The 27,186-nt window shown below is 43.3% G+C and overlaps 1 protein-coding gene across 1 annotated transcript in view; it reads left to right on the forward strand.

Moving 5' to 3' along the window:
* The window catches only part of adamts18 (ADAM metallopeptidase with thrombospondin type 1 motif, 18), a 64,528-nt gene that overhangs the window by 26,261 nt on the left and 11,081 nt on the right, over positions 1-27,186 (forward strand). Inside the window, exons 13-18 of the mRNA XM_052062447.1 lie at positions 4,594-4,766; positions 7,929-8,059; positions 11,467-11,590; positions 11,675-11,919; positions 19,631-19,751; positions 22,464-22,590. Coding sequence (XP_051918407.1) covers positions 4,594-4,766; positions 7,929-8,059; positions 11,467-11,590; positions 11,675-11,919; positions 19,631-19,751; positions 22,464-22,590 — 921 coding nt within the window. The remainder of the gene's footprint in view (positions 1-4,593; positions 4,767-7,928; positions 8,060-11,466; positions 11,591-11,674; positions 11,920-19,630; positions 19,752-22,463; positions 22,591-27,186) is intronic.

Below are 27,186 nucleotides of genomic sequence, written 5' to 3' on the forward strand. Positions count from 1 at the left end.
GTCTTAATTGGCTAATGAACAGTTTTGGTTTTTCTTTTCTAATACATCACAAAGGTTTCATCAGGCGCCCTTCTCCTTTACAAACACACAACGAGGTCAGTTTAAATATTTGGACCGTTCACTTCACTGGGCTCATCAGCGCTTGTTTAACAGCCAGGCAGACACGGGCGCACCCGGCCCGTTTCCTAATCCCTCCCGCCGGGGGATCAAAGATGTTTTCTGCTCATATGATACACGTTACCCATACGCCACGTTCGGCTGAGCAAGAAGGGCCTACAGAGGAGGCCCTTCGCAAGCCGGTTAGCTGTCTGGTTCGTTTAGCATTCTTGTGGCTGAGAGAGAGGCTTGTAATAGCTTCTGCAGCTATGAATGTTATGGCGTCAGTGGGACATTGGAGGTAAGGTGTCCGAACTTTAAAGGGAACATACTTCATTTTAGATTTTGTTCTTTGTTCACAATGCAAAACAGTTCCTGGGTAAGTTGAATGATCAGGATAATTTTTCAGGACGATCACAGTGAGCAGCGATGTGCGTATGTACACGTTCAAACACGTTACTACAACATACATGGAAGGTATGCCATGTTGGATGTAACTCGACTGGATGTAGCGGTATTCCCCCCCTCCCCCCCGCATAACTTTGCGTTCAAAACCTGGATCCGTCTGGAAGCATCCAGCATCAATTGCCACAGTGCGCTGGAATGACCCAGATGCACAGAAGTGCAGAGTTGAAAGGGATTTTAATCGTGCTTAAAGTCAGCCCTCAGGTCATTCAGAAGCTGCAAAATTCTATTTCTGAATAGACGATATGTGGAAATCATCTTTGGGTGGCATTTCTCCCATATTTCAAAAACCTTAAATGTTGATCTCAGTGAGTCACTGTGCTGTGGCGAACTCATTCAACTGTGTTTGCATCTGTGTGTGATTGTCCCGCTGTTAATCTCAGTGATTAATTTGGCAGCGCCCCTCTCCTCCTAATCAGACCACAACCAGATGGATTAGCCCGAATCTATTTGCCTCTCGCCAATGTCATTCACACCCCATATGCTGCTTCAAATTGTCAGCTTTGCGTGTCCTATCAAAATGACACGAAAACCAGCACAAAGTCTGTAAATGTATCGGCACGATTCCATCGACTCAACATGCATCCGCTTACAACAACAAAAACAGACAAGAAGGGTTGACGTTTTTTGGGAACAGCGCAGGCAACGCACCTCTTTGCTAGGCGGACACCACAAATGCCTTGCTATCGGACGTCTTCAGCACTGGAAATCAAGATGTCATTTCGGCTATTGGTGGAATGAGGAATGCTAATGCTAAAAGCAATGCTAACAACAAAGCCATATGCAAAACTGTATGTTTTAATTGAATTGAATACAACTTTATTGTCAAATGTGCTGTATGTATACATTCATTCATTCATTCATTCATTCATCTTCCGTACCGCTTGATCCTCACTAGGGTCGCGGGGGGTGCTGGAGCCCATCCCAGCCGTCTCCGGGCAGTAGGCGGGGCACACCCTGAATCGGTTGCCAGCCAATCGCAGGGCACACAGAAACGAACAACCATTCACACTCACACTCACACCTAGGGACAATTTAGAGTGTTCAATCAGCCTGCCGTGCATATTTTTGGAATGTGGGAGGAAACCGGAGCACCCGGAGAAAACCCACGCAGGCCCGGGGAGAACATGCAAACTCCACACAGGGAGGCCGGAGCTGGAATTGAACCTGGTACCTCTGCACTGTGAAGCCATTACAGCACAGATGAAATTTCTTCCCTCTCAACATAAAACAAGAGGAGCCGCTGCGGGTGTCTGCGCCGAATTGAGAATTCTTGTCGCAACATGAAGGGCAAAGTCTTTGTCGAGTCTGCCTAATTATTGTGTTCTCTTCATCTTCATCGAACCACTTTTGAATTATCTTTGAACTTGACACCCTGAAGACTTTTTGCCTCAGTGCCGCGGCCAAAGTTATTTTCATCGAGCGTCTTCTACTGTGAATTCGGCAGATTAAAGCCCTTGTAGTAGCTGCTCCAAAGGTGGAAAATGAATTTTGCTTCCCCCACGTCCTCCACCTGCCTCCCCCTACTCCACGTAGCACCTGCCAGATCAAACGCGGTCTACCCTAATCCCAGCCAACAAGCCCGAGAGATTAGGGTCACAATCTTGACCTGACCGTGCACATTTTGTCACACACTCGATGTAAAGAGGCTGAGTAGTGCTTCATTTGGCGCCCCAGACTCTCCTTCAGGAAGGTCCTCCAGGTGAAGACCAGACATTAGCTCCTCCTGTTGCTAGGCAGATTTAAGTGGAGCTTTCATGCTTCAGTCCATTTTAATGGAACTCTTGTATGGTTCACTCTTCACTTGTATGTTAAGTGTTAACACAGCAAACAAAATCGTATAAGCGTTACGGTTTACTCAACTGGGACTCACGTAAAGCAGGTTAGATCGTTTGGAAAAGGTGGAGAAGAACTCTGTTTTAAACCAAGTGGTGCTGCAAATGTGTTCTTTGAATGTTTACCTGCACTCAAGAGAGTCTGTCTTGGTTCACAGCGTTTTTTTGGAAAGTTAACATTTACTATCAGGAGGTCCATTTAAAGAATTCGAAATCGTCAGGGGCTTTCTTGACTCTGAACTTTTTCAATTGCCCTTTTGACTTCCTCCTCAGTGACATGAGAATTTAATTCCTGGTTACTGGTTTTGAGCTGGCGGCCCGGTAGTCCAGTGGATAGCACGTCGGCTTCACAGTGCAGAGGTACCGGGTTCGATTCCAGCTCCGGCCTCCCTGTGTGGAGTTTGAATGTTCTCCCTGTGGCTGCATGGGTTTTCTCCGGGTACTCCGGTTTCCTCCCACATTCCATAAACATGCATGGCAGGTTGATTCGGGTACTCCAAATTGTTCCTCGGTGTGATTGTGAGTTTGAATGGTTGTTCGTTTCTGTGTGCCCTGCGATTGGCTGGCAACCGATTCAGGGTGTCCCCCGCCTACTGCCCGAAGACAGCTGGGATAGGCTCCAGCACCCCCCGCGACCCTAGTGAGGATCAAGCGGCTCGGAAGATGAATGAATGAATGAATGGTTTTGAGCTCCACCACCTAGTCAAAATAAATGTCATCCCATGGGATGGTTTTTAAGCTAAACTAAGAAAAAAGTACATGGTGTGTAAGGGATAATCGTCTGTAACGAATGACCCCTTCATTCAGTCAGTCCTTTAAATCGAGGTTGCAGTGTAGTTTAGAAACCTTTATTCATCTCACAATGGAGAAATTCCCAATTTACAGCAGCTGAGTAATGAAAGAAAAAATGTAGATGAACAGAAAATACAGGAGCTGCTGTAAAGGCAGCCAATCTCGCGGGGCCATCTTGAAATCATTCATATCAAGTCATAGATTTCATTTCATGATTTCGAGGATGCAACACGCATTCCCAGTAGGGTTGAGGTCAGGGTCTGCTGATGACCACACCGTGAGTTTTGGAGCAGGGCTGCTTTAGCGTAGGGGTGTCGATGCGGAAGGGAGGTTTGTCAGTCCAAGCAAACAATCTGGCTCATGTCTTGTTTTGGGAAGCACGATGATGACACATGCTATCAAATGATCACGGCGGAATTCCTTGAGGCAAACTGCACTTGAGTATGCCGTGTAAGCATATGGCCGCTCATTTGTGATTATCTGCAGTAATAAGATGAAGATTGTGACTATGGCGATCCCCACAAACTCCCTTTCACCCCCAATAGAACACACTCGGAACATCGTTCCATCACTCCTCCGTTAAATGGAATCCAGGATGATATTGCTTCTCCCCACCCCCGGACCCCTAACACCTACACACACACACAATGTTTCCTCGATATTCCTGTCCTCCCGTTGGGTTTCTGTTTCTAGTCAGCATTTAGTATCCTCGCCAAGTTGAGCAACTGTTTTTATGAGATCGGCAGGAGTCTTCCGGGTGCGCGCTAGTCAGAAACTTGTTGGTGACTAGCGTAAATAGCTAAAGTCAATTTTCTCAACCGGCGGTCCTACCGGAATGTTTGAATTAAAGGCTGTGGGAAACCCGAAGCTTGCTAAAAATCATCAAGTTTTGTCCAACACGTGGTGAGGAATGGGATAATGTTTTGTTCTTTTGTTTTGTTTGCATTTCATTCATTCATCTTCCGAGCCGCTTGATCCTTACTAGGGTCGCGGGGGTGCTGGAGCCTATCCCAGCTGTCTTCGGGCAGTAGGCGGGGGACACCCTGAATTGGTTGCCAGCCAATCACAGGGCACACAGAGACGAACAACCATCCACGCTCACACTCTCCACGCTCACACTCACACTCACACCTAGGGACAATTTAGTGTTCAATCAGCCTGCCACGCATGTTTTTGGAATGTGGGAGGAAACGGGAGCACCCGGAGAAAACCCACGCAGGCCCAGGGAGAACATGCAAACTCCACACAGGGAGGCCGGAGCTGGAATCGAACCCGGTACCTCTGCACTGGGAATCTGACGTGCTAACCACTGGACTACCGGGCCGCCCTTGTTTGCATGTATTCTCAAAAAAATTTCTGTGTTTTTGACGATTTTTCAATCAATTCCGACAATCATGTCTTCCAGGCCGCAGCATAACGGCAAATTCTGCTACGGCCCCGGCCGCCACAACCAGCTGTGCAACACTCGCCCGTGCCCGCCCAACAGCGTGGATTTCCGGACGCAGCAGTGTGCCGAGCACAACAGCAAACCCTTCAGGGGCTGGTACTACAAGTGGAAGCCGTACACCAAAGTGGACGGTAACGTTTGCGTCCCCGTTCACTGGGGAAAAAAAAGGTTTTGGTTGAATTTACTCCATTTTATTTCACGAAGGGGTTGCATGGAATAAGGTCCTCTGGGTCCAGATACATTTTTTAAGTAGACTATAATTCGACCTAACGAACGTACCTGGATCCAGAGGATTTTATTTTGTGCAGCCACTTGACGAAATAAAATGGATTTTTTTCAGTGTCAATACTTTTGCTCCAAAACAAGCCAGTCAACGTGTCGCTTGAATTCCTGCGAAGGACAGACAGCTTATTCATTTTCACCTTTTTAAAATATGACCAGAAAAGAGGCAAGGAAGAGGCCAATATTACCAAAGCCAATTGTGCCAATTTATTCTTTGTATAAGACATTTGTACATGTCGGAAACTTTTGACCGAAAGTATGTGTTTTCAAGCTGCCAATAGTTTCCAGAAGTTCATAGCGTTCTAATGTAAACTTGTCAAACAAGTAATAATAATAATAATACATTTTATTTGTGGGCGCCTTTCTAAAAACTCAAGGACACCTTACAACAAGCAGTTAAAATCACGAGTACAATGTTAAAAACAACATCAAATAAGATAAGAAAAAATACAACAAAAATAAAAAATAATGGCTTTATGGTCCGAGTGAATAAGTAAAATTTTATTTGACAAAAAAACTTGCTGGCAAAAAAAAAAACCCAAAACAAGACCAAAAAATAAAAAATAAAAAACGTTTTCAAATCTTGTTTGGTGTCATGAGAAAAAAAAGTAAAAAGTGAGCAAAATTTGTCTTCAATGTCATAAATAAATGAAATAAATCCCAGGTTCTCTACAAAAGTAATTTTGAGCAGACCCACTAGAGTGTATTCAGTCCCGTCACGGTTGGTCTGTCCAACTTTAAGTACTTTCTTAATTAGTTCCCCGTAATTGAATCCTTGGGAATATTTTCGACATAAAGCGCAAAGAGCTGCAATCCCATTGGCCGGCGCGGCTCGTCTTAAACACACAAAGGAGCGCGTATTGCTGCCGATGAGCTTTGTCTGGTCTTAATTCACTTGATCTTCCGTATTCCAGCCCAAATCCCTTTAATGAGATTTTTTTTTTTTCCTGCCGCGCCGAAAGCTCCATTGACTGCGGCCGTGGCCCAAAAAGCTTTGGGCAAAGGATCACTCGATGTGATATGCATGGCAGCCAGTGGTGTCCTTGCATAGGTTCTTTTTTTCTGGTATTAGTACTCTACTTGAGTATTTATTTGACAGACTTTGTAGATTTACACCCTACATTCAAAAAACAGATATCTTTACATTGATATACTTATTGTTTTGTCAGAATGTTACTTTTTTCAACCTGCTTCTAACTTTTCCTCAATCAAATCAATTGAAGCGGTACTTCCATTTTTTCTCCCCCCCGAGTCTGTTTTGACACAAGTATCTGAAACGTGAGAACTCTTGCCACCTCCGACGGGAGGCATGCAGCCACTTGCAAGCCTTTGACATACTGGGAAAAGATTGGAAAAGAGGAGAGGGAAGGAAAAGGGGAAGGGGGAGGGGGAGGGGCGTCGTGGGCTGAAGGACAGCGATCTGTTTGGCCGCCGTCCCGGGCCCTGTTTAAGCTCTTGATGAATGGGAGGTTACGGAGGGAGGAAGATTGTAAACTGCCTCGGGAACTGAGGGCCAAGTCACCTTCGCTGCCATCTGCTGAGACTTGTCGAAAAGACTCTGCTTCAAGCCATGTTAGAAATCCCCCGAAAGACTTCACCGTCAGTGTTTTCCCGCTCAGACCTCACTTGAAGTTGGAACACCACTAATCACACACATACACACACACACACACACACGTAGATCTCATATTTGGTTGTCCTCATTGCCTCATTTTTGACCATTTTTCACAAGACTTTGTTGGTGGTTTTCACAAATGTTTTTTTTTAAATCTTTTACTTATTATTCGTTACAATATCACAAATACCGTATTAAATACCTGACAAAGACAAGGTATTTCATGTTTTCACTTTTTTTTTCAGAGCAAATAATCATTAATTTGCAATTTTATGGCTGCAATGTGGGCGGCCCGGTAGTCCAGTGGTTAGCACGTCGGCTTCACAGTGCAGAGGTACCGGGTTCGATTCCAGCTCCGGCCTCCCTGTGTGGAGTTTGCATGTTCTCCCCGGGCCTGCGTGGGTTTTCTCCGGGTGCTCCGGTTTCCTCACACATTCCAAAAACATGCGTGGCAGGCTAATTGAACACTCTAAATTGTCCCTAGGTGTGAGTGTGAGCGCGGTTGGTTGTTTGTCTCTGTGTGCCCTCCGATTGGCTGGCACGGTTCAGGTTGTCCTCTGCCGAACTGCCCGAAGACAGCTAGGATAGGCTCCAGCACCCCCCGCGACCCTAGTGAGGATCAAGCGGCTCGGAAGATGAATGAATGAATGAATGAATGAATGAATGAATGAATGAATGAATGAATGAATGGCTGAAATGTGTTTCCAAAAAAAAAAACAAGCTGGGACAGGTGCCAAAAAAGACTGCGAAAGTTGAGGAATCAAACACCTGTTTGGAACATCCCATAGATAACTGAGAACAGGTGGGTGCCATGATTGGGTAGAAAAAAAGTCCCCTGAATTGCTCAGTCAGTGACGATTAAAGATGGAGGGAGCTTCACCTCTTTGTGAACAACTGCGTGAGAAAATAGTCTAACAGTTTCGGGACGGTGTTCTTCAACTTATGATTGCAAGGAATCTAAACCACTTTATCCTCACGAGGGTCGCCGGCTGACTTTGTGCAGTAGGCGGGGTCCTCCTCTTAGCAGTCATTCACACTGACAACCACACCCAGGGACAATTTCGAGTGATCGATAAACCTCCCATGCATGTTTTTGGGATGTGGGAAGAAACCAGAGTACCCAGAGAAAACCCACGCAGGCACGTGGGAAAAACATGCAAACTTTACAGACGACTGAATCCTGACCACTACACTGTGCATGCATGCATATAAGTACAGTATACACTCGCACAGACGCGCACGGACGCACAGTATATTTTTACACATTTTTATACATTTTTACCAAACTTTATTCTTTCATTTTTTATCGAATCAAGGAACCAGTTTCAGAAAATGTTCTGCATTGGGAGGTTTGTTTGACTGTTTTCCAGCCTAATTGAGGGATTTTTCTCTGCAGACGAAGACGTCTGTAAATTGTACTGCACGGCCGAGGACTTTGACTTCTTCTTCGCCATGTCCAGCAAGGTCAAAGACGGCACCTCCTGCTCTGACCACAAAGGCGATGTTTGTATCGACGGCGTGTGTGAGGTACGAAAGATTCTATCAATGATTCCGAATGCTTTGATGACCTTTAAAATTCAGCATGATGAAAAGAAGAAGAACCCCCCCCCCCACTCCCCTAAAATACAGCGTTACCTTTTGAGTGACCAATTCAACTTTTTGACTTGCAAGCAAAAAATTTAAATGCAAGCTCTGTATCGTGGCAGCGAATTTTCAAAAACGAGTTCAAGTGCTTGCTTGAAGTCATTCATTTGTTGAAGTTCACGGTCAAACTAAACATAAAACAAAGAGAATTGCGCAATACGTTTAACTTCATGTTAACATAAAATGCCATAAATGGGTTATTGAATAACACTGAATGACTTTAGACAGCGAATATCTGAACACAAACAATGCCGCAACACATGTAGAAGGGCAATATAAATCGGCTCTTGGTCATATATTGTTTATACTCTGCGAAGGCGATGAATATATTGCAGCAGTATTCACGGTCACTTCGTTGTGAAACTCTTCTTTGTGTACTTTGTACGTTTGCACTACACTACCCCCTTGTGGCTACAGCGCATCAACCATATGGAGGCGCATAATGAATTAATCATGATAAATAAGCTAGTTAATTTTTTACCTTCTATTTAATTATGGGCGGCCCGGTAGTCCAGTGGTTAGCACGTCGGCTTTACAGTGCTGGTGTGAGCGTGAGTGCGAATGGTTGTTCGTTTCTGTGTGCCCTGCGATTGGCTGGCAACCGATTCAGGGTGTCCCCCGCCTACTGCCCGAAGACAGCTGGGATAGGCTCCAGAACCCCCCGCGACCCTAGTGAGGATCAAGCGGCTCAGAAGATGAATGAATGATTGAATGAATGAATATTTAATTATGACTAGATGCATTTTTTTATGAAGTACTCATGAGTGTTATTTTTCTGATTTCCAAGAGCGTGTTACAAAATTTTTGTCATTGTTTTATGACTATTTGGGAAAGAACTTTAACCATTTCTGACAACTTCGACTGTGGTTGTTTTTTTGTTTTTTTTTTTGTTAGCCAATTTAGCACAAATTTTTGACTTCTCGCAGTCATTTTAGTTGACTTACGAGGCGTACAAGCACAAGGGTGAAATGGTTTTGGTTTGGTTTTTTGGTTTGTTTGTTTATTGAATATAAAACATATACAGTAATAATTTGACAGAAAATAAGGTAGATAAAAAAGTAAAAGAAAGAAATCAGTCTTCATTCAACACAGTTATTATGTTCAAGGGAGTAGGATGAAGTAAAAAAACTTATCTAGTCCTACCCCGTTATGTGTTTATATCTACTAAATCATTTTTATATCAATCAGAAAAGAAAAAGTAAGAAGAAGTCTCCATTAAGGCTCATACTTTACCCTTAACCGTGATATTTTCACAACTTTTGGTTTGTATCGGGATTATATACATCCTCACCCTGGCACTCTTGTGTCAATTTTCTCTTGTATTCATAATGGATATTGCAATACCTTTCTCTATTTATCAACTTAGTTCTGATTTATCATTATATTTAATGTTTAGAATTTATCATTTTAATTCTGATTGGTGTTATCTGTATCGATGGCGTTTGTGAGGTACAAAAATCCGTGATTCATAATGTCATGATTCCCTTTAAAAAAGAGAAAAAAAACACAAATTCTGTTGCAGGCCAGTCCACAGAGTGACCGCCGTTCAATCCCTTTTGTCCCGCTTGGACTAAAACGTCGTCTCTTTCACCGACTTGGGTAGACCTCAAGTGTCACCTCTCAGCAGCCGTCAAGAGCGCATTTCCAAACAATCATTTGAAAACTCTGACCATGATCTTAACCCAATTGTCTTGCGGTCCAACCCAAACCGACGCGTTGACACTTATTTTGTCCCGTATGCACAGGCGGTGTTGCTTTTGGTGGGCCACCAAGCATCGGCTTTAATTGGCACCGACTTGAATTGCATGTGAAGTTCAGCGTATTTATAGACAGTGTGGCGTGCCTTTTCTGAACCGTATGTGGCAATGCGATCTCCCAATTTGGACGAGGCGCATGTGAATTAGCATCATCGTAGTAAAATAATTACAGCTTTGTGTCAGTTTCCACTGAGAAATTTTAAAGGAGAGTGATTGGATTTGAGCATTCGAACGGGTTGCAAGATCGGTGTCAGTTTACGGCCCATTCCGCACGATGTCATCTAATTGTTTTTTTTTGGGGGGGGGGGCGGGGGTGTATTCAAAGGGCATTAAAAACAGCCAGGGTGGAATGCACTGTAATCTGCAATCCTGAATTTGCGCCATACAATTTGTGTGGCCTTGTTGCTCAACACTTAAAGCGCTCACTTGTGAGAATGTATTTGTACTGTTTTTCGAAAGCAATTATTTTTATTTTTATTTTTTTTCCCCGATGTTTTGGAATAGATTCTTCATTTATTTTATTTTTATGATTCTTCCCTTATTTTTGACATTTATGTCGCTCTTTTTCTATGATTTTCCACTTTTATATATATTTTTAGCAATTTTTGCTGTTCCAGCTAGGCTACTTTAAATCCTGAAACCATTCGGACATTTATGTATGTATGTATTTATTTATTTTGAACGAGTTTTCAACTCAAAATGAAATCAACATGTTAGGTCAAAATGTCACTTTTATTCAAAACTATTTTGACTTTTGAAATTTAAATGATTTTTTGGTGGTAATTTTTACTCTTTTATGTATTTTTACAATTTCACTTATATTTATATTCACTTATATACAAGTTGTTGTTGTTGATGTTTTTTTGCTGATTTATTTTTAAATATAATGTTGTTGTTGATGTTTTTTTGCTGATTTGTTTTTAAATATAATGATTACTCTTGCAGATTTATTCATGTTTCAACCACTATTTAATGTTTGTCAATTTTGAGAATTTGGTATTTTTATTCTATCTTGAACCATTTCATTAATTTCTTTGGGTAAATTTGGACTCTTTTTGTGGATAATTTTCACTTTCTTTCTCCCCCCCCCCCCCCGACATTTTCACGATCTTTGGCCATTTTCATAAATTTTGACCGAAAAAAAATAATACGGTGTGTTCAACAGTTTTACTGTACGTGTCACATGCTTGATGCATGATGAATAAAAAATAACAATCATAATAATAATAATAATTAAATGATGTGAAGGAAAATTGTAAATAGTATTGCGATTTATCCATTTTGTGTTCATATTGCATTTAATTGAAAGATGTTTGTTGTTTTTTTTCTCTTCTTTCTTCTTTCTACATACATTCTTGCTGCTGGAGGCTGCAAATTTCCCCAGTGTGGGACGAATAAAGGATATCTTATCTTATCTTATCTTATCTTATCTTATCTTATCTTATCTTATCTTCCACCCATGCATGCACCCACAGCCCCTGCCACTTTTATGGATTTTTCTGCACCCCCCCCCCCTTTTGTTTTTGTGTGCAGGCAGTTGGTTGCGATCAGATTTTAGGATCCAAGGCCTCTCTGGATGCGTGCGGCATATGCAAGGGAAGCAACTCTACATGCAAATTTTACAAAGGCATGTACACACTTCAGCACAGAGCCAATGGTAAGTTTGTCCCACTTTTCGCCCGAGATGTCAGCACAAAAAGCATCACACGTCTCATCCTGCCTATTTTTCTTTTTTACCCAGAGTATTACTCCATGGTAACCATCCCAGCAGGTGCCCAGAGCATTCGAGTGGAAGAGATGGCGGTGTCTACCAGCTATCTGGCAGTGCGTTCCCTGAAGAGGAAGTACTACCTGACGGGGGACTGGACAGTGGACTGGCCGGGCAAGTTCCACTTCGGAGGGGCCACGTTCAGCTACCAGCGCTCCTTCAGCAAGCCCGAGAGCCTGTACGCCGCCGGACCCACCAATGAGACGCTGGTGTTTGAGGTAAGGCTGATATCCAATATTTGCATCAAATCAGATGTATCGACATCCTATTTTGTACTGAGGAGCCAAGACAGAGACATCTCTATCATTTTTTTTATAAAATGACATTTTTTGTCATAAAAAGTCTACATTTCTGGCTTCACAATGTGTGCTGAGCTCTTGTGAGAATTCATGAAGTGACACAAGTTCAGACTGGAATTTTCTGTTTCCATTTTTTAAAAAAAATTATGAACTATCTTTACCCGGTAGTCCAGTGCTTAGCACGTCGGCTTCACAGTACAGAGGTACCGGGTTCGATTCCAGCTCCGGCCTCCCTGTGGGGAGTTTGCATGTTCTCCCCGGGCCTGCGTGGGTTTTCTCCGGGTGCTGCGGTTTCCTCCCACATTCCAAAAAAACATGCGTGGCAGGCTGATTGAACACTCTAAATTGTCCCTAGGTGTGAGTGTGAGTGCGAATGGTTCGTTTCTGTGTGCCCTGCGATTGGCTGGCAACCGATTCAGAGTGTCCCCCGCCTTCTGCCCGAAGACAGCTGGGATAGGCTCCAGCACCCCCCGCGACCCTAGTGAGGATCAAGCGGCTCGGAAGATGAATGAATGAATGAATGAAATATCTTTAGTCATTTAGAATGCATTTTGAATTTCACATCTTGAGGGGGTCAAAAAAAAACCCACAGGGCCCCCCCCCCCCCACACACACACACACACACACCTCAACTGTGCGTCAACATTGTACATCAGTGGTGCTGTCTCTGAGCTTTGGCACATTCAATGTAAAAGAGGCAGTCACGCGTTTCCATAAGCGTCCAAAGCCACGGCCGTGTGGCCCCCGCGGCCCCCGCGGCCGCTGACCTCAATAGTGCCTTTGTTGCAAACGTGATTGGAGGTTAGCGGAGCGAGAAAACGGAAGGAAAACTGCATCGAGGGCGAAAGACGATAAAGCAGGACGGTGAGCCTTTTTACCTTGCCCCGAAGCGGCAGGCATCACGGGGGCTGCTCTCGGCACATAACTGTGTCAGCGCAAGCTTTTATTTTCTCTTGAACTCTGAACTCTGGCTGTAGAAACCAGAAGTTTAAACCAGGTGAGCGTGAGGACACTTGTTCATTCAAGAGTGAACAATCTTTCGAGAGTAACACCTCCCAAAAGTTGCGCCACTCGCTGGTCACCGGGCCATCCACGTTTGTATGTTTTTGCAGCTATTTCAGAAAAGAGAGTTTGACTTGTGGCCGGGCTTTGTCGAGTGCTTGCTGTTCTTTGCTTTTATACGACGAGAGCATCCAGAGTAGGGAAACATATTCTGCTGCATTTAGATCAAGGCGAAACAATGCCGCTGTCCTTGCGCCGCCGCATTCCAGAGAGGCGGGCAGTCATGTTTAACATCGTTTGGTTTCAACTACTGCACCCCAAACTTTGATCCCAAATCGCATCAATATATATTTTTAAAATGCTGATAAACTCTAATATATGTTGGCCACAAAAAAAGGGAATAGAGTTCACTTCTCAAAAATCAAATAATATAATTTAAATGAGGGCGGCCCGGTAGTCCGGTGGTTAGCACGTCGGCTTCACAGTGCAGAGGTACCGGGTTCGATTCCAGCTCCGGCCTCCCTGTGTGGAGTTTGCATGTTCTCCCCGGGTTCTGCGTGGGTTTTCTCCGGGTGCTCCGGTTTCCTCCCACATTCCAAAAATATGCATGGCAGGCTGATTGAACACTCTAAATTGTCCCTAGGAGTGAGTGTGAGCGTGGATGGGTGTTCGTCTATGTGTGCCCTGCGATTGGCTGGCAACCGATTCAGGGTGTCCCCCGCCTACTGCCCGGAGACGGCTGGGATGGGCTCCAGCACCCCCCGCGACCCTAGTGAGGATCAAGCGGTATGGAAGATGAATGAATGAATGAATAATTTAAATGCTGCCAAAGTCCTGACTTTTAGTATGTATTCTAACTTTTTTGTTTGTCAGGGAGGAGCTAAGTTTAGCCTGGGTAGCTAGTGGCAACCACAGAGTTTTAGCCACATGCCTGTGTTTGTTTTTTATTCTCTGCCGCATGGCTATTAAAGAGCTTGAACTGACAAACAACTGAGATCATGTTTTGATTTGACAACTGCCGTTTCGTGAGCTGCGAAACGAACTTAGCTGGGCTAAATTGTGGATTAAATCTTTGAATCTATGCGAGTGTTGACATCAAGGATTGTCCAAATTTATGTAAATGTGAATTTTTAAAAAATGCCTTTTTAATGGTTTCAATTTTTGTGGGTACTACAAAAAGTTAACCCAAATCATTTTCCAGCAACATTTAGTAGCTTTGTGTCTGCTCTTCTCTTTTGTCCCCTTTTGGGCTTCACGTTTGCTTCACATGATTATAACTGATCGAGACGTCGCCGAAATATGAAAGGAGGATTAACGTTTGAACAACCCGAAGCTGTCCTTTAAAGAAAGGGATGATTAATACACAGTCAGTCTTGCCTGTTCATACTGATCTGCAGATGTCACCGCTGTAATCTCTCTAAGTATGTCCTATAATTACAAAAAAAAAAATGGTAGAGGATCTTGAGAGTGCGGCAGCAGTGGCGATGGCGGCTAGATTAAAAGATTAAGAATATTGCAACTGAGCTCTTTGAATGTGATGATTTAAGGTCAGGCGAGAAGGGAGCACGAAATCTCTTCCTTCTGCTGATTTTTATCGCCATCGTTGACGCTGAATGCTGCTGTTCAATTTAGTGTAATGTCGTTAAGCTTGACACGATAAACGCCATTTTGTGGTAATCCACAATTTTCTTTTAACGGCACCTTTTTTGTTTTTCTTCCATATCCAAACGATGATCAACATACTGTACTGTAGTAGCCTGGTACCCAGCTGTCTTTGGGCAGTAGGCCGGGGGGGGGGGGGGGGGGGGGGGGACACCCTCAACTGGTTGCCAGCCAACCTCAGGGCAACGTTAATAATTATTAAAGTAAATATAAAGCACCTTTAATACATTACAGCTCGTGAGTCTGAATGCTGATCTCATTTTCTAATTGCTTTAAAGTCTCCATCGGAAACATGTGGCTAGCCATGCTATCTGCTAGCCAAAAGCTGCGCTAATCTGTTTGTTTCTTAGCAAGACTTCCTGTCTTTTACCTGATATGGTCTGTTACGTAACAAATCTTCACATCCATTGTACTGTTACACCGCCAATGCTAACTACTGCATACGCGCCTGCGTTCCTTTGGTAAATAATCTAAATATTTAACATTGTACACTGTAATATTCCTTGCAAAGATCCCCTAGTCCAGGGGGTGTCAAAGTCATATTTGCAGAGGGACGCGTTGAAGTGACCTTTTTCCTTGGGGGGGCCGTTATGATTCTGAAGGCATTTCAAGAAGTCAAGAATAATGATTGATTCAATGATTGTTTAAGTTACTTTAATGAGGGGTTTGGTAACAAGAAAATGCTTACAATATCTCTCTTATTTATTACGTACGAGAAGTTGAAATTTTGGTCCAGATTTTAGCAATCAAGGTAGACCTTGACATGTTGAATGAGACGGCATTTTCATGTGGCTTTCGCGGGCCACATGAAATGATCTGGCGGGCCAGATCTGGCCCCCGGGCCTTTAGTGTGACACCTGTGCCCTAGTCTAGTTTCTTTAGATAAAATGCAACGTGGAACTGGATACTGTACTCGAGATTTATTGTCGTTTCAAAATATGCGCACTGTATATATATATAGATATGTATATGTGTGTGGAGTCCCGAGACAACGTGGCGTGATTCTTCCGACACACTGCTATCATTGAATTTGGCCATAAGCCTGGTGAGAGGGGAAGATAACTTCCTCTCTCGGCCCATGCTGGCTCTTTATTTGGACAGCGCGCTGCTCATTTCCCAGCGTACCTCCGCCACATCCTTTTCTTTCCCAACTGACCATTGATTCCTGGTTACCTCGGAGGGCCATTTATTTGGACGTCTAATTTGAGCCCAGACTCACGGATGAGAAGCAGCAAATGTGATCATGAGAGAACGCAAACTTTTTGCCTCATGGGGTCTATTATAAAAATTTTTTTTTCAAGGATCACCTCATAAGCGACAATCAAACCTAAGAACTTTGAGCACTCCTAAATACACTTCTATTTTTGAGAAATAAGTTACATGACAACAATTTTTTTTGTGGAGAAAAAAAGTCACATTTTTCAAGAAAATATCTTGCAACGTTTGCAAGAATAATATGACTCGCAGACCTCCAGGTGCTTCATTTCGGCAATCACTACATTCGAGGCCTTTGGATTAACTGCCGAAAAGCAAAAAAGATTACGATCCCCCCGCTTGATTTTTTTTGAGTTTAAGCATCAACTTTAATGACGTTCCTTTCAATATCACCAATTTACTTTGGCCTGGAGCACAGTTTACACAAGAGCGAAAGCCGAGCGCCTCCCGGGTCAGATCCGTGTTCGAGAACCCCCTCAGGTGGAAAACCGCACACTGAAACAATCACTTTACGCCTGCAAGTGCACGCTGGGTCCCGTGACCGATGCATCAGTTCAGAATTTGGCAGACAAACGCAAACAGTACAATTGATTGCCCATTGACGTTTTAGTTGGAGTTGTAACCGTGCGAGGTTACACTGACCGGTCGTTTTCACGGTCGATTTCACAAAAATGCAATTGTTTTAACATTTAGATGGAAGCAACAAACATATTTTAAAGTTCATTTTAATTAAAAACAAAAAAAGGTTGTTTGGCAGGAGGTGGAGGGGGCGTCGTTTTTCTGAAATAAAGCTATAGTTGTTGATTCCGTAAAAGTTTTGTTAAATTTTCTATACAATTTTGAAATCATGGGTGTTTGAATAATTATTGAAAATATTTTTTGTTGGTCTGTCCGTTCGTCATTTTTTTTTGGGTCACATTTTTCAAATAAAACAAAATAAACCAAATTTAGAGAATCTGTGCAGTACATGTGGCTCTTTGGACTGCAAAGAAATGTCAAACAATGTGCCAATTTGGGGTTTGTTTTGTTTTAACAAAAACGTTGTATTTAGAGATTTTTATGAGTTTTTATCACTTGCGGCTCGTTCTCACAGATGATTCTTTTTAGCCTTCAGACAGAAACCCATTTTCAGATGTTAGAGTTATAAAATTAGCAAGTCATCATTCGACAGTGCTCCCCAGGGCTCTGTCCTAAATCCGCTATTGTTTCTTACCATTGTACTGAAGCATATGCACAAACAACACTTAAAAAAAGAGGTACTTTGCAAACTTACACAACATCCCACAGGACTTGGTACACAATCTGTGGCGATTTAATGAGATTAAAATGTAGCGGTGTCCAAAATCCTTCGCAAACAGCTGCGGAAACAATACAATGCGGACACAATTGTGTATTTTACAGTTTTCCATCTGTGCAACAACTTCCCCTGTGTCAAAAGACACACAATATGCGCTCACATAGCATGCCAGGATAAACACCACACAACTTTTCAAATAATTGTTTTGGACAAAGCCAAATATAAGTGTCCAAGCCAAACACCAGCAAAGATAAACATTCTTCCACAACCATCAACATCCTAATCTGCATATTCCGTCAAATTAGCAGCGGTGGGATGACAGTTCAGACGAAAATAACTAGGATGACTGACGGGCCGGCTGTCACGTGTTGGAAATAGACACATTTAAGGTGCAGACAGTGTACGATCCTTGTCATGTTTGACAAGTACAAAACATGGTCGCATCAGAGACAACAGACCACAGATTTTCCGCATCTCCACCGCGCCACTCATCAAGCTCAAAGAACTGGAGCGAAATTACACTGCAGGCCCAGGCCTGGCACACCACAAGAATGTCCGTGCAGGAAGAATGATTTCGCTCGGAGCCCAAGGCTAAGATTTCCGGACGCGGTTGAAAGCAACGTCCGTTATCGACTTTCCTCTTGGTCCACCACTCAGACCTCCAGTGCAGTTTTGTGATTTTTGGCATACCGTTACACTCCTGGTTGGTATAGCGACCAAAGCATAGGGTTGTGAAGACTTTCACCCAGGCATTTGTTGCCCTTGTAGTCCATCCAGCCATCTCCACTGTTTTCCATCCCACTAAGTCTTATTAGGGTCATGTGTGGGGCCGGAGCCTCTGCCAGCTGACTTTGGAGGAGATCGGGACACGCCCTAGACTGGTCACCGGTCAGTCTCACGGCACATATTGACACACGGCCATTCCTAACATTCACGTTTTTTGGAATGTGGGCAGAAGCCGCAGTACTTGGGAAAAATTCATGCAAAGCACACGGAGAACATTAAAACTCCTCCGCGGCCCAGATTCCAACGCGTAATCTCAGAACTGCGAGGCAGGTGGGCAAACCACGAGGGCGTAAAGTCTACCACCTTTTGTCAAACCAATTTTATCTTCACTTTGAATAAAAAAATGACGTGGTTTGACAGTTCATGAATTTGACACCAGGCAGCAGGGACACCTAATTGCTAACACGTCTGACTCATACTTGTATGTTAAGGTATCAGTGGTTCTTTGGCACATAAAACAATTTTAATTGTGTAAATTTAATCTCTTCTGCCATTGTGACCTTTTCTCCTGTCTTAGCATCTTCCTATCTATCTGCACCCTGACACACATGTCTAGTCTGAACCGCTTAAGACCAGCGGAGTCACACATGGTCACATGGGCAAGGCAGAGCTGGCCTCCTGCGTGGGGGGTGGGCAGGAGAGGGTGGGGCGGGGCGGGGCTCGGAGAGTTTGAAAAGGAGGAACCATTTCGGACAGATGAGATCTTCTGCATCGGGAAGGAAAAGGCTCCACGGCCATGTCTTGATGTGTCTTCCTGGCATTTATTAAATCAGTTGACCGAAAATAAGTAATTTTCTGATCATAAGTACTTTTGTTCTATTGCTTTGTGAATGTCTTCAGTTGTTCGGTTTGTAAATGCTTTTTGGTGTTATGCTTTTTGTTGTGAGAAACACATTGAGTTGCCTTGTTCATGAACTGCGCTCTATAAATAAATTTGCCTTGCCAGGAACGATGGCAGTGGTGTCCAAACTACTGGATGAGGGCCAATTGCAGCCCACCATCCATTTTTCCGAGGCTCGCAATATGACCACAAAAAAATTGAAAAACAAAGACCCAACTAAAAATGACATTTGATATACTGTAGAACTTTTTTCTATATTTGAAGCTTCAAATAAACTATTTATGAAGAAAATAATATTTATCTTCACAAAACTGTAGTGAATAAAGATTCAATTTGAGGCAAAAATATTTTTTTCCAATTGGTACTCTGCGGGTGATTTATGAAGACGGCACATTAATGATCGTCCAGAAACTGTTTGAAAAATGATCACATTACTAAAGTTTGTTCTTTTTTGGGTGCATTTAAAAAAAATTACGAATTTAAAAGTGGCTCTTTCATCCCTCCGTTTTTCTGTCCCCAAACGAAAAAAGTTTGGACAACCCTTTACGATGACTTACTCCCATAATCCAAAAACCTGCATGTTAGGCTCTGTGAAAACTCACAATAGTCCATAAATCTATTGGTGCTTTCCAAGTGGCACTAGTCCAAGGAGCTCACGCATGATCCGAATATGAATAAGCGTGGTAGAAAATGGACACATGGATGGAGATTGATACTCTGGGGTCTTTGCCCACAGAACAATATTTCGGCGCAAAAGTGACCAGTGCCTGACTTCCTGTCTCGCTTTCAAATAATAAGAGACTCCTTCTTCCTCTTCCTCTTTTTAGATCCTCCTGCAAGGCAAGAATCCCGGAGTGGTTTGGGAGTACACGTTGCCTCGCACCGAGAGGAAGCCAGATTACAGCTGGGGCGTGGTGCGCTCCGACTGTTCAGCTCCCTGCGCCGGAGGTGACTTGGATGAGTTTGGATGTCGGCTTAACGCGTTTGTCTTTCAGGATTGGCCTTCGTTCGCGGCTACGAGCGGCGGTCAGGTTGGATGGGTCTTGGCCATGCGTGCCTCGAGTATTTCTGTTATGAATGACTGCAAGTGGAAGATGGAGCACAAATGGCAAAACCGGTTGGCAAAAATAATAAATACACACCCTAAGGGTTGGAGGGGAAGAAGGGAAGAGAAAGAAAACAATTCAATGAAAATATAAATTTCCTGCCCCACCATCCCAAAGTGTGGCTTGGGGGCCCGCTTTTTTTTTTAATCGCTCCCTAAAGGGAAAGTTAAACACATATCACATTAGAACAATGTATGCCGTGTTAAGTGAAGTGATTTGGAGATAAATGCTGAAAATGTGCAAAAGGTGCTGTTTAATAATCAATTGCAGAGATAGACCATTTAACTGCTTCCCAACTTTTCAGCTTTCCCAAATTTTTTGTGGGGGCGTCGCTAAAAGGGCACCTCGGGACTCACCTGGACATCCAGTTTGAGTTGCCCCGCTCTCATTATAGCCTGAATGAGCGTCTTTTTCTCACCATCAGTTGGTATCGTGTAATTGTGAGTTATTTAGTTATAATGACTTGCCCCATTTCAACCACAGCGTGTATGCTAGCTAGCTAGCTAGCCTATGCTAACGGCTTGAAAACGTCATCTTCACCGCCCCGCTCTCATTATAGCCCGAATGAGCGTCTTTTTCTCCCCATCAGTTGCTATCGTGTAATTGTGAGTTATTTAGTTATAATGACTTGCCCCATTTCAACCACAGAGTGCTTGCTAGCAAGCTAGCTAGCCTATGCTAACAGCTTGAAAACGTCATCTTCACCGGACGACACAATTTACAGTACAGCTCGGTGTGATTTTTTTGAAAAATTCTCAAGGGTTATGTACTTTGACCTGACTGAGACATTTTTGGAGGTTCCAGCTGTCGTTCAGGCGATTTTTGCCTTGACTTGAAAGCACAAACCCAGGATATTAATGCTATGGTGGCAGTGCGCTCAAATTCAATTCGCTTCAAAATAAGCAGCAATTTGGCGAAATTGAAGAGTAAAATGATGATGTCTCGGTGGCTTTAAGCGGGTATATTTTCGCGACTCAAACATTAATAAGGATGTGTAGATGCTAGATGTGTGAATGTATTTGATTGACAGTTGGAAGTTGAGCGGGACGCGTTTTTGAGCGGACACGCCCAAACTGCCCGAGAGCCACAGTGACAAGAATGCCAAAAACACATTTGACGTTTCCAGTTTTGTTGCACTTTATCCAGAAAGGCGTCCAATTGGCTAACACATCTTAACAATTTGGATTCATGGCGCTATCTGTTCAACCTGAACTTTACAGTCTCGTAGGGTTTTTTTTTTGGTAACTTCAATGTTCCAATGTTATCCAACTGTCCATCGCCATTTACAATGTGATCTTGAAGGAGGATTTTCGATCCCACGTAATCACATCTGACAGCTACAATTACAAACAAAAAGTGCACTCGGGAGAACAGACGTCTATTGAGCACCCCCTTGAATGCAAATAATGTGTGTGGATACATTTTCCCAAAGAGAAATACTTGGATGCTTCCCTCAAATGCTTCCCAGCATTATTTACTTGCAGCGTGTTCAACAATGAAGTTTCCTTTCATACACACTCGATACTTGGATTTCATTCGACGCTGTGGTCCTTGAATGTATGCTATTGTTTTTTTTTTTTCTTTCACGTGGTAGTAATCTAAACAGGAATTTCATGGTTTGTTTCTTTTATGCGGCAGTTTTTTTCCCCTTCTAATCAAATCGCTAAATCAGAATTCATCACAATAAATGTTCATGACCTTTAATTATTTTTGTGACAATCCCCCCCCCTCCCTCAGCCCCCCCACACCCACACCCAGATATTCTGCTAGACTCTTGGATTGATCGGTACAATGCTTCCAGACCGTTATTGAGCTGAGGCTCTCGTAAAAAAACGCCACGGCACGCCACCAAGCTAAAATGCCACCATGAAATAATGATGATCTTGTTTCAATTGTCTCACAAATTGGATTTGGTGTGAAATCTGGGCCCGCTTTTTTTGAACGCAAGGCTATTTTTTTCTGAATGGCAATCTGAATTTATGCCATTTATTGGAGGATTGTTTACCGTATTTTCTGCACTATAAGGCACTTCGGATTATCAGGCGCACCTTCAATGAATGGCCTATTTTCAAACTGTTTGCATTTGTAGGATGCACCGCATTATAAGTCGCAGAGAATAGAAGCCACAATTCTCGTTAAGATGTTCGGAACATTATACATCCACTAGATGGAGCTATGCTAAAGGGAATACATTACAATACAATACAGCTTTATTTATATGGAGCTTTCACGACCACCGCAGCTCTAACAAAGTGCTTTACAGAACATTTTAAATACTACCTCCAAGAAATCAGAATAATGATCCGTATATAAGGCACATCGAATTATAAGGCGCACTATTGGCTTTTGAGACAATCGAATGCTTTTATAGTGTGCCTTATAGTGTGTAAAATACGGTTATCGTACCGCATGTCACTGTACATTGCTGGCATAGATTGACAAAGACACAATATTTCCATTCAATAAATACAACATTTTGAAGTGATTAAGTCAACGTAGGATCTCTGAGAACATCCATACGATACTGAAAAACTTCCTGTTTCCATCCCTTCAGGTCGCATTTCCACCAAGGCCATTTGCCTGCAGGACCAGAAAGTTCACGTCAACGCCACCATGTGCAATCCGCTCACAAAACCTACGCTGGGATCACACCTCTGCAATACGCAGCCCTGCCCTGCATAGTAAGTGTGCGCGCGTGTGTGCGTTTGCGGCGCGTGCTTCCATGTCGCCAAATGTTGCGCTGGTTTTATTACAGGCTCGGGCACCCTCACGCATTGCGGTTGAGGGGAGTCTGCACTTTGTTCGTGGTCTCGTTGCCTTCCTCCTATGCCCACTCTTTAATCTCTCCTCGGTTCCTTTTTTTTGAGAAACTCACCGAAAAGGTTTTGCGGCTCAGGTCTCTACTTAACAGATCAATGGGCGCCTCCCATCGCGCATCATGTTGATCACAGGCGGCGTGTTGAGCCGATTGCCGCCAGAGAATGTATTCGTTGTGATGTGGATGAAAATTTGTCACCCGATAGCCAGGCGCATCAGCGGGACTGTAATTCCTACAGCAGTTTTTGCATTTCTACTTATATATATTTTTCTCCCTCCAGTCTCTTGCAGTCAACCATCCACAAACACTAAATTGCAGCCTGTAATATAAAAAAAAAAGTCCTAAAAACGTTAGCCACAGTTTACATCAATCAACCCTCCGCAGTACACTGTTTTATTGATAACAAGGCGAAGCAATTTGACAGCGTTCTCCATACAGAGTGAAATAAAGTCACTTTCTCCACAAAATGACATCGCTACCACTGGCCTGGAATGCACATTAGTGTTTTCAGACGTTTTTTCAGGTCTGGATTGATGCGATTGACATGACCGTGTTGATATCTGTGAGCAAAACTTTTTCCTGAACACAACGGACACTTTTTAACATACCGGTACTTGAATATAAATGTACCACAAATCTAATTTTAAAAGTATTCAGGTGACTTTTCCCATCATATACTGAATATTGGGTTGGAGCCCATCATAATGGACTTTGCCAGGGGCGGTTCACGTTGGACTGGTTGCTTGCCAATCAGAGAAATAACCGCTCACTTGACATGGGTGTGTTTGAATTGTTCGGAACGTTAAGATTCAAAACCTGAACTTGAGAGCTGTGAAGCAGATGTGCGAACCACGTGTCCATCATCCTTCCTGGAAGCATTTTATTTTAGTTTGAAAAACAACTTCTGATTTCAGCAAAACCTTCAGGGATGATCAGCCCACCCAATGTCTAGACCTGGTATGTCAAATTGCGTTGGCTTCCAAAAAGGAGGGCGTGCGCACACGCAGGCTCGAGCGCTGCGGTGGCGTTTCAAGTCGAAGCAGCACCCCAACCAAAGGCCTTTCCTCCGCAGCAAGTGATTTACATGTGCGCCGCACCGAAGAGGCAAGGCACGGCGTTTTGGGGTCAGGGACAGCGCGAGCACTTCCACTAATGCTGCAATTATGTGTTGCGCGTCCAAGCCGCGAGGCCAAAAAATAGACATGCAAAGCATGCGTCGGATGCTCGGGGACGTTGCCGCTTGGCTGGGGCTGCCGCGACAAGTCCGGGCTGAGCGCTGACGCCGCCAACACACGGCCTCTGTTCCCAACACTTGAGACACCATTTCCTGCCACTAATCTCAGGCATTGCATTTCTCTTATCTCAGCTAAAGGTATTAAAGTGCCCCAATGCACGTCCAAACACAGCCCCTTTGTTTGCCAGGGGATGAGAGTTCTACACAAGCCATTCTCTATTTGCATATTTAGACTCGCTGAGAAAGTCGCCAATTCATGGCTCTTTGGGTGGATTGGAGCTGTATTTATAACTACATGATGGCAACGAAGACGAATAGAAAAGTAAAAATTGAGCTCAAGCTAATACATGTAGTATTGCATGTTTTTGCTCTTCTGCTCGGCTTTAAAATGCTGAAGTTTTAAACATTGGTTTACGTTCTCGACATTTTGGCTTGGATTATCCCGTTTTTTTAAAATTGTCATTCCAGAGTTGCTACCAACAGCAACACAACGCTAATGAAAGATGCTAGGACACAGCTAGCTAATTCCTACGCGTTCATCGTATGGCACGACACAAGTCCTCGGCTAGCAGCGAGTGTCCGCCTGGACAACAGCATCTGTCGGCTGTTGCGTCGCTTTGCTTTCGCTTCTTCTTTTTCAATGAATTCAGCCTGTAGAGTGAATCGGCTCTGTTGTTGCCCACTGCCTAATTTACCTAGCAACAGACAACTAAGGGGGGAGTACGGGCACTTATTTGTTTCCACTTCAAGCACTGTTCCCTCAAAGTGACTCGCCTGACGCACAGTCAGACAAAAAAGAGTTTCAGAGTGTTTTTTTTCAAACGTTCACTTTAGTAGTTCTTTAAAACTCTCCAACAAAAACAGAAGGCTCTCTCTCCTACAAAGCACCTTCTTTTCCGCATATGGCTCGAGAGGCGTTCAAAGACCGCCCGAGAAAAACGGAAATTAAAGATAGCTTCAATTGCACTAAGAAAATAGAAAATAATAATAACCCTCGAAATCACGAAATAAATTCTATGCGGGTGTTTGTGAACACACAACAAAGAAATAATTCTTCAAACATCAACTTGGACTATTCTGAAATAGTCCAGTCTTTTACACATGGGCACATGTATGCATAATATACGTGTCATTGAATATACAGGATCGCTCTTCTCACCACTTACTACTGCTAATCGCCACATTGCTCACTAGAAATAAACGTAACGGCTAGAAATAATACAGTCCAGTCAAAGAAGTGCTTCAGTGTGAGGTGTGTGGCTTTCCTCTTCAATTCCTTTTTCTCATGAAGGCCTTCTTTAAGTGTGTCAATTTCGCCCTGTAAAGTAGTAATTATGTATATTTTCCCCCTCATTCATATGTCTTCTATAAAGTGTTTTGTTTTATTTTTCTACGCTTAATGTGGATGACTTGCTTCTCACTCTTGCATTTTTGTCTGCTGGCATGTTTTATGGTGTTGTGATTCCCAGGGGGCCACCGGCCTGTCTCTCCAGGCCAGGTCAGACCAGCCCTCCATGAGACACACAGACCTGCTTTACACTTTAAGACCCCCCCGCCTCCCCCCACCCACACACACACACACACTGCTGTTTGGCCATCAGGGAAAAGAGTGGTGACTGCGGTTCTGCACAAAATTCCTCATCGTCAAAATGGAAATGGGGGATTGTGTATGATTGATGATGAAGTGCCAGTTTTACAAGATAGTTGTGAAGGTTCAGAGGCACCTGAAGGCCTTCAAGAGTTTGGTTGAGATTAGAATAAGGTTGAGTTTTTGAGTTTTGTGTTCTTGGCAAGCCGTCAAACTTGGCCCACACAAAATGAGAAAAAACTCAAACGTTTCGGAAAACTCATCTGCGGAGTATGGTTTCAAATTTGGGAGCCATCGGCCAAAATTTTGGGGACTGAATTTTCATGTGGGGTTATTTGAATTTAGTATTTTATCATCGATTTTGCCGTCCATGTACCGCCCACAAATGTTCAAGAATGGGTTGGCCCGCCAGGTTCGAAAATGAAAAAAATTCAAATTCTTGACAGTGCCCGTCATCTTTTTGTCTGGTAAATACAATTCCAATTTAGTCGTCATCGTACAAAATCTGGATGACGAGTTTGTCTTTCTGATGACTTCAAACCAAATTGACAGATTTGGTATTTTCAGAATTTTGTATTTTTAATGGGTCTGCTCGTGACAGATTTGCCAACCAAATTTCATATTACTCAGTGAAACTAGCTTAGGTGCTGATTTTTTTATAGTTGAGTTTTGTGTTTTGATGGCAAGTCATCAAACTTAGCCGCCGTGCCACAAGTCTTGAAAATTCCAAAAACTAAATTTTGTGTCGTCTCTCTGTTTGGTAGACTGTATGCGGACGTGAATTCAGTCAATCAGACAAAAGGATGAGTTAATCTTTGAAGGACTGCCGGAAGCAACCCACATGAAATTTTATGAAATTTTACTTGCATCCAAAAATTGCAGATTTTCTGTGCACTTTCAAGGGAAGGCTTTTTCTTTCCATGTTGCGAATTGAACATTTGATCTATTTCTGACGTTGTTTGGATGAGTTCTGGGGTTTAAGCATTTCATTCGACCAAAATCAGAGGCAAAAAAAAAATACATTCCTGAAAGATACTCGTTGGTTTCCCATCAAAATCAATACTAACTTAAGAAAGGCGTAACACCACCAAAATAGTCGCCTGGTCGGGTATCTCCATACGGAGCATCTGCGAGATGCAAATTAGGGTGAGCTGAGCCGCAGTGATCTCTTGTTATTTATAATCTGGGAGAAAACGCAAAGGGAGAAAAGAACCGGTCCTTAAAGCAACTCTTTCCCCACCAAAATTTTGTCTGCGGAATTCTAAAGAGAAGGCAAAGTGCCTCCGTGCCCCGAGGTCGTTTTTATTTTTGCAGCATCCTGAGCCATCTGCATGACTCGCCATCTCTCTCCCGCCTAAAATCCGGCGGTGGTCAGACCACTCGTTTGCAGTAATCTCCCCCTTGAGCTGCGGTGCCAAGACGGCGGCTATTTTGGAGCAAAGACGTGGAGGACTCAAAAAGATCTGATCGTCTTGAAAATGGATTTTGTTAGTTTGTGCTAAAAGACAACTAGTAAGGGGGCGTTTGGGATTTAACGTGTTTAATCTTAGCTCCTGAGCTGTTTCACGGCGTTTGACTATGTCCGAAATCAACATTGCAGAGATAAGAATTCTCTGACACCGAGGAACAGCTTAAGG

The sequence above is a fragment of the Hippocampus zosterae genome, chromosome 4 (genome assembly GCF_025434085.1).
Source record: "Hippocampus zosterae strain Florida chromosome 4, ASM2543408v3, whole genome shotgun sequence".
Taxonomy (NCBI): domain Eukaryota; kingdom Metazoa; phylum Chordata; class Actinopteri; order Syngnathiformes; family Syngnathidae; genus Hippocampus; species Hippocampus zosterae.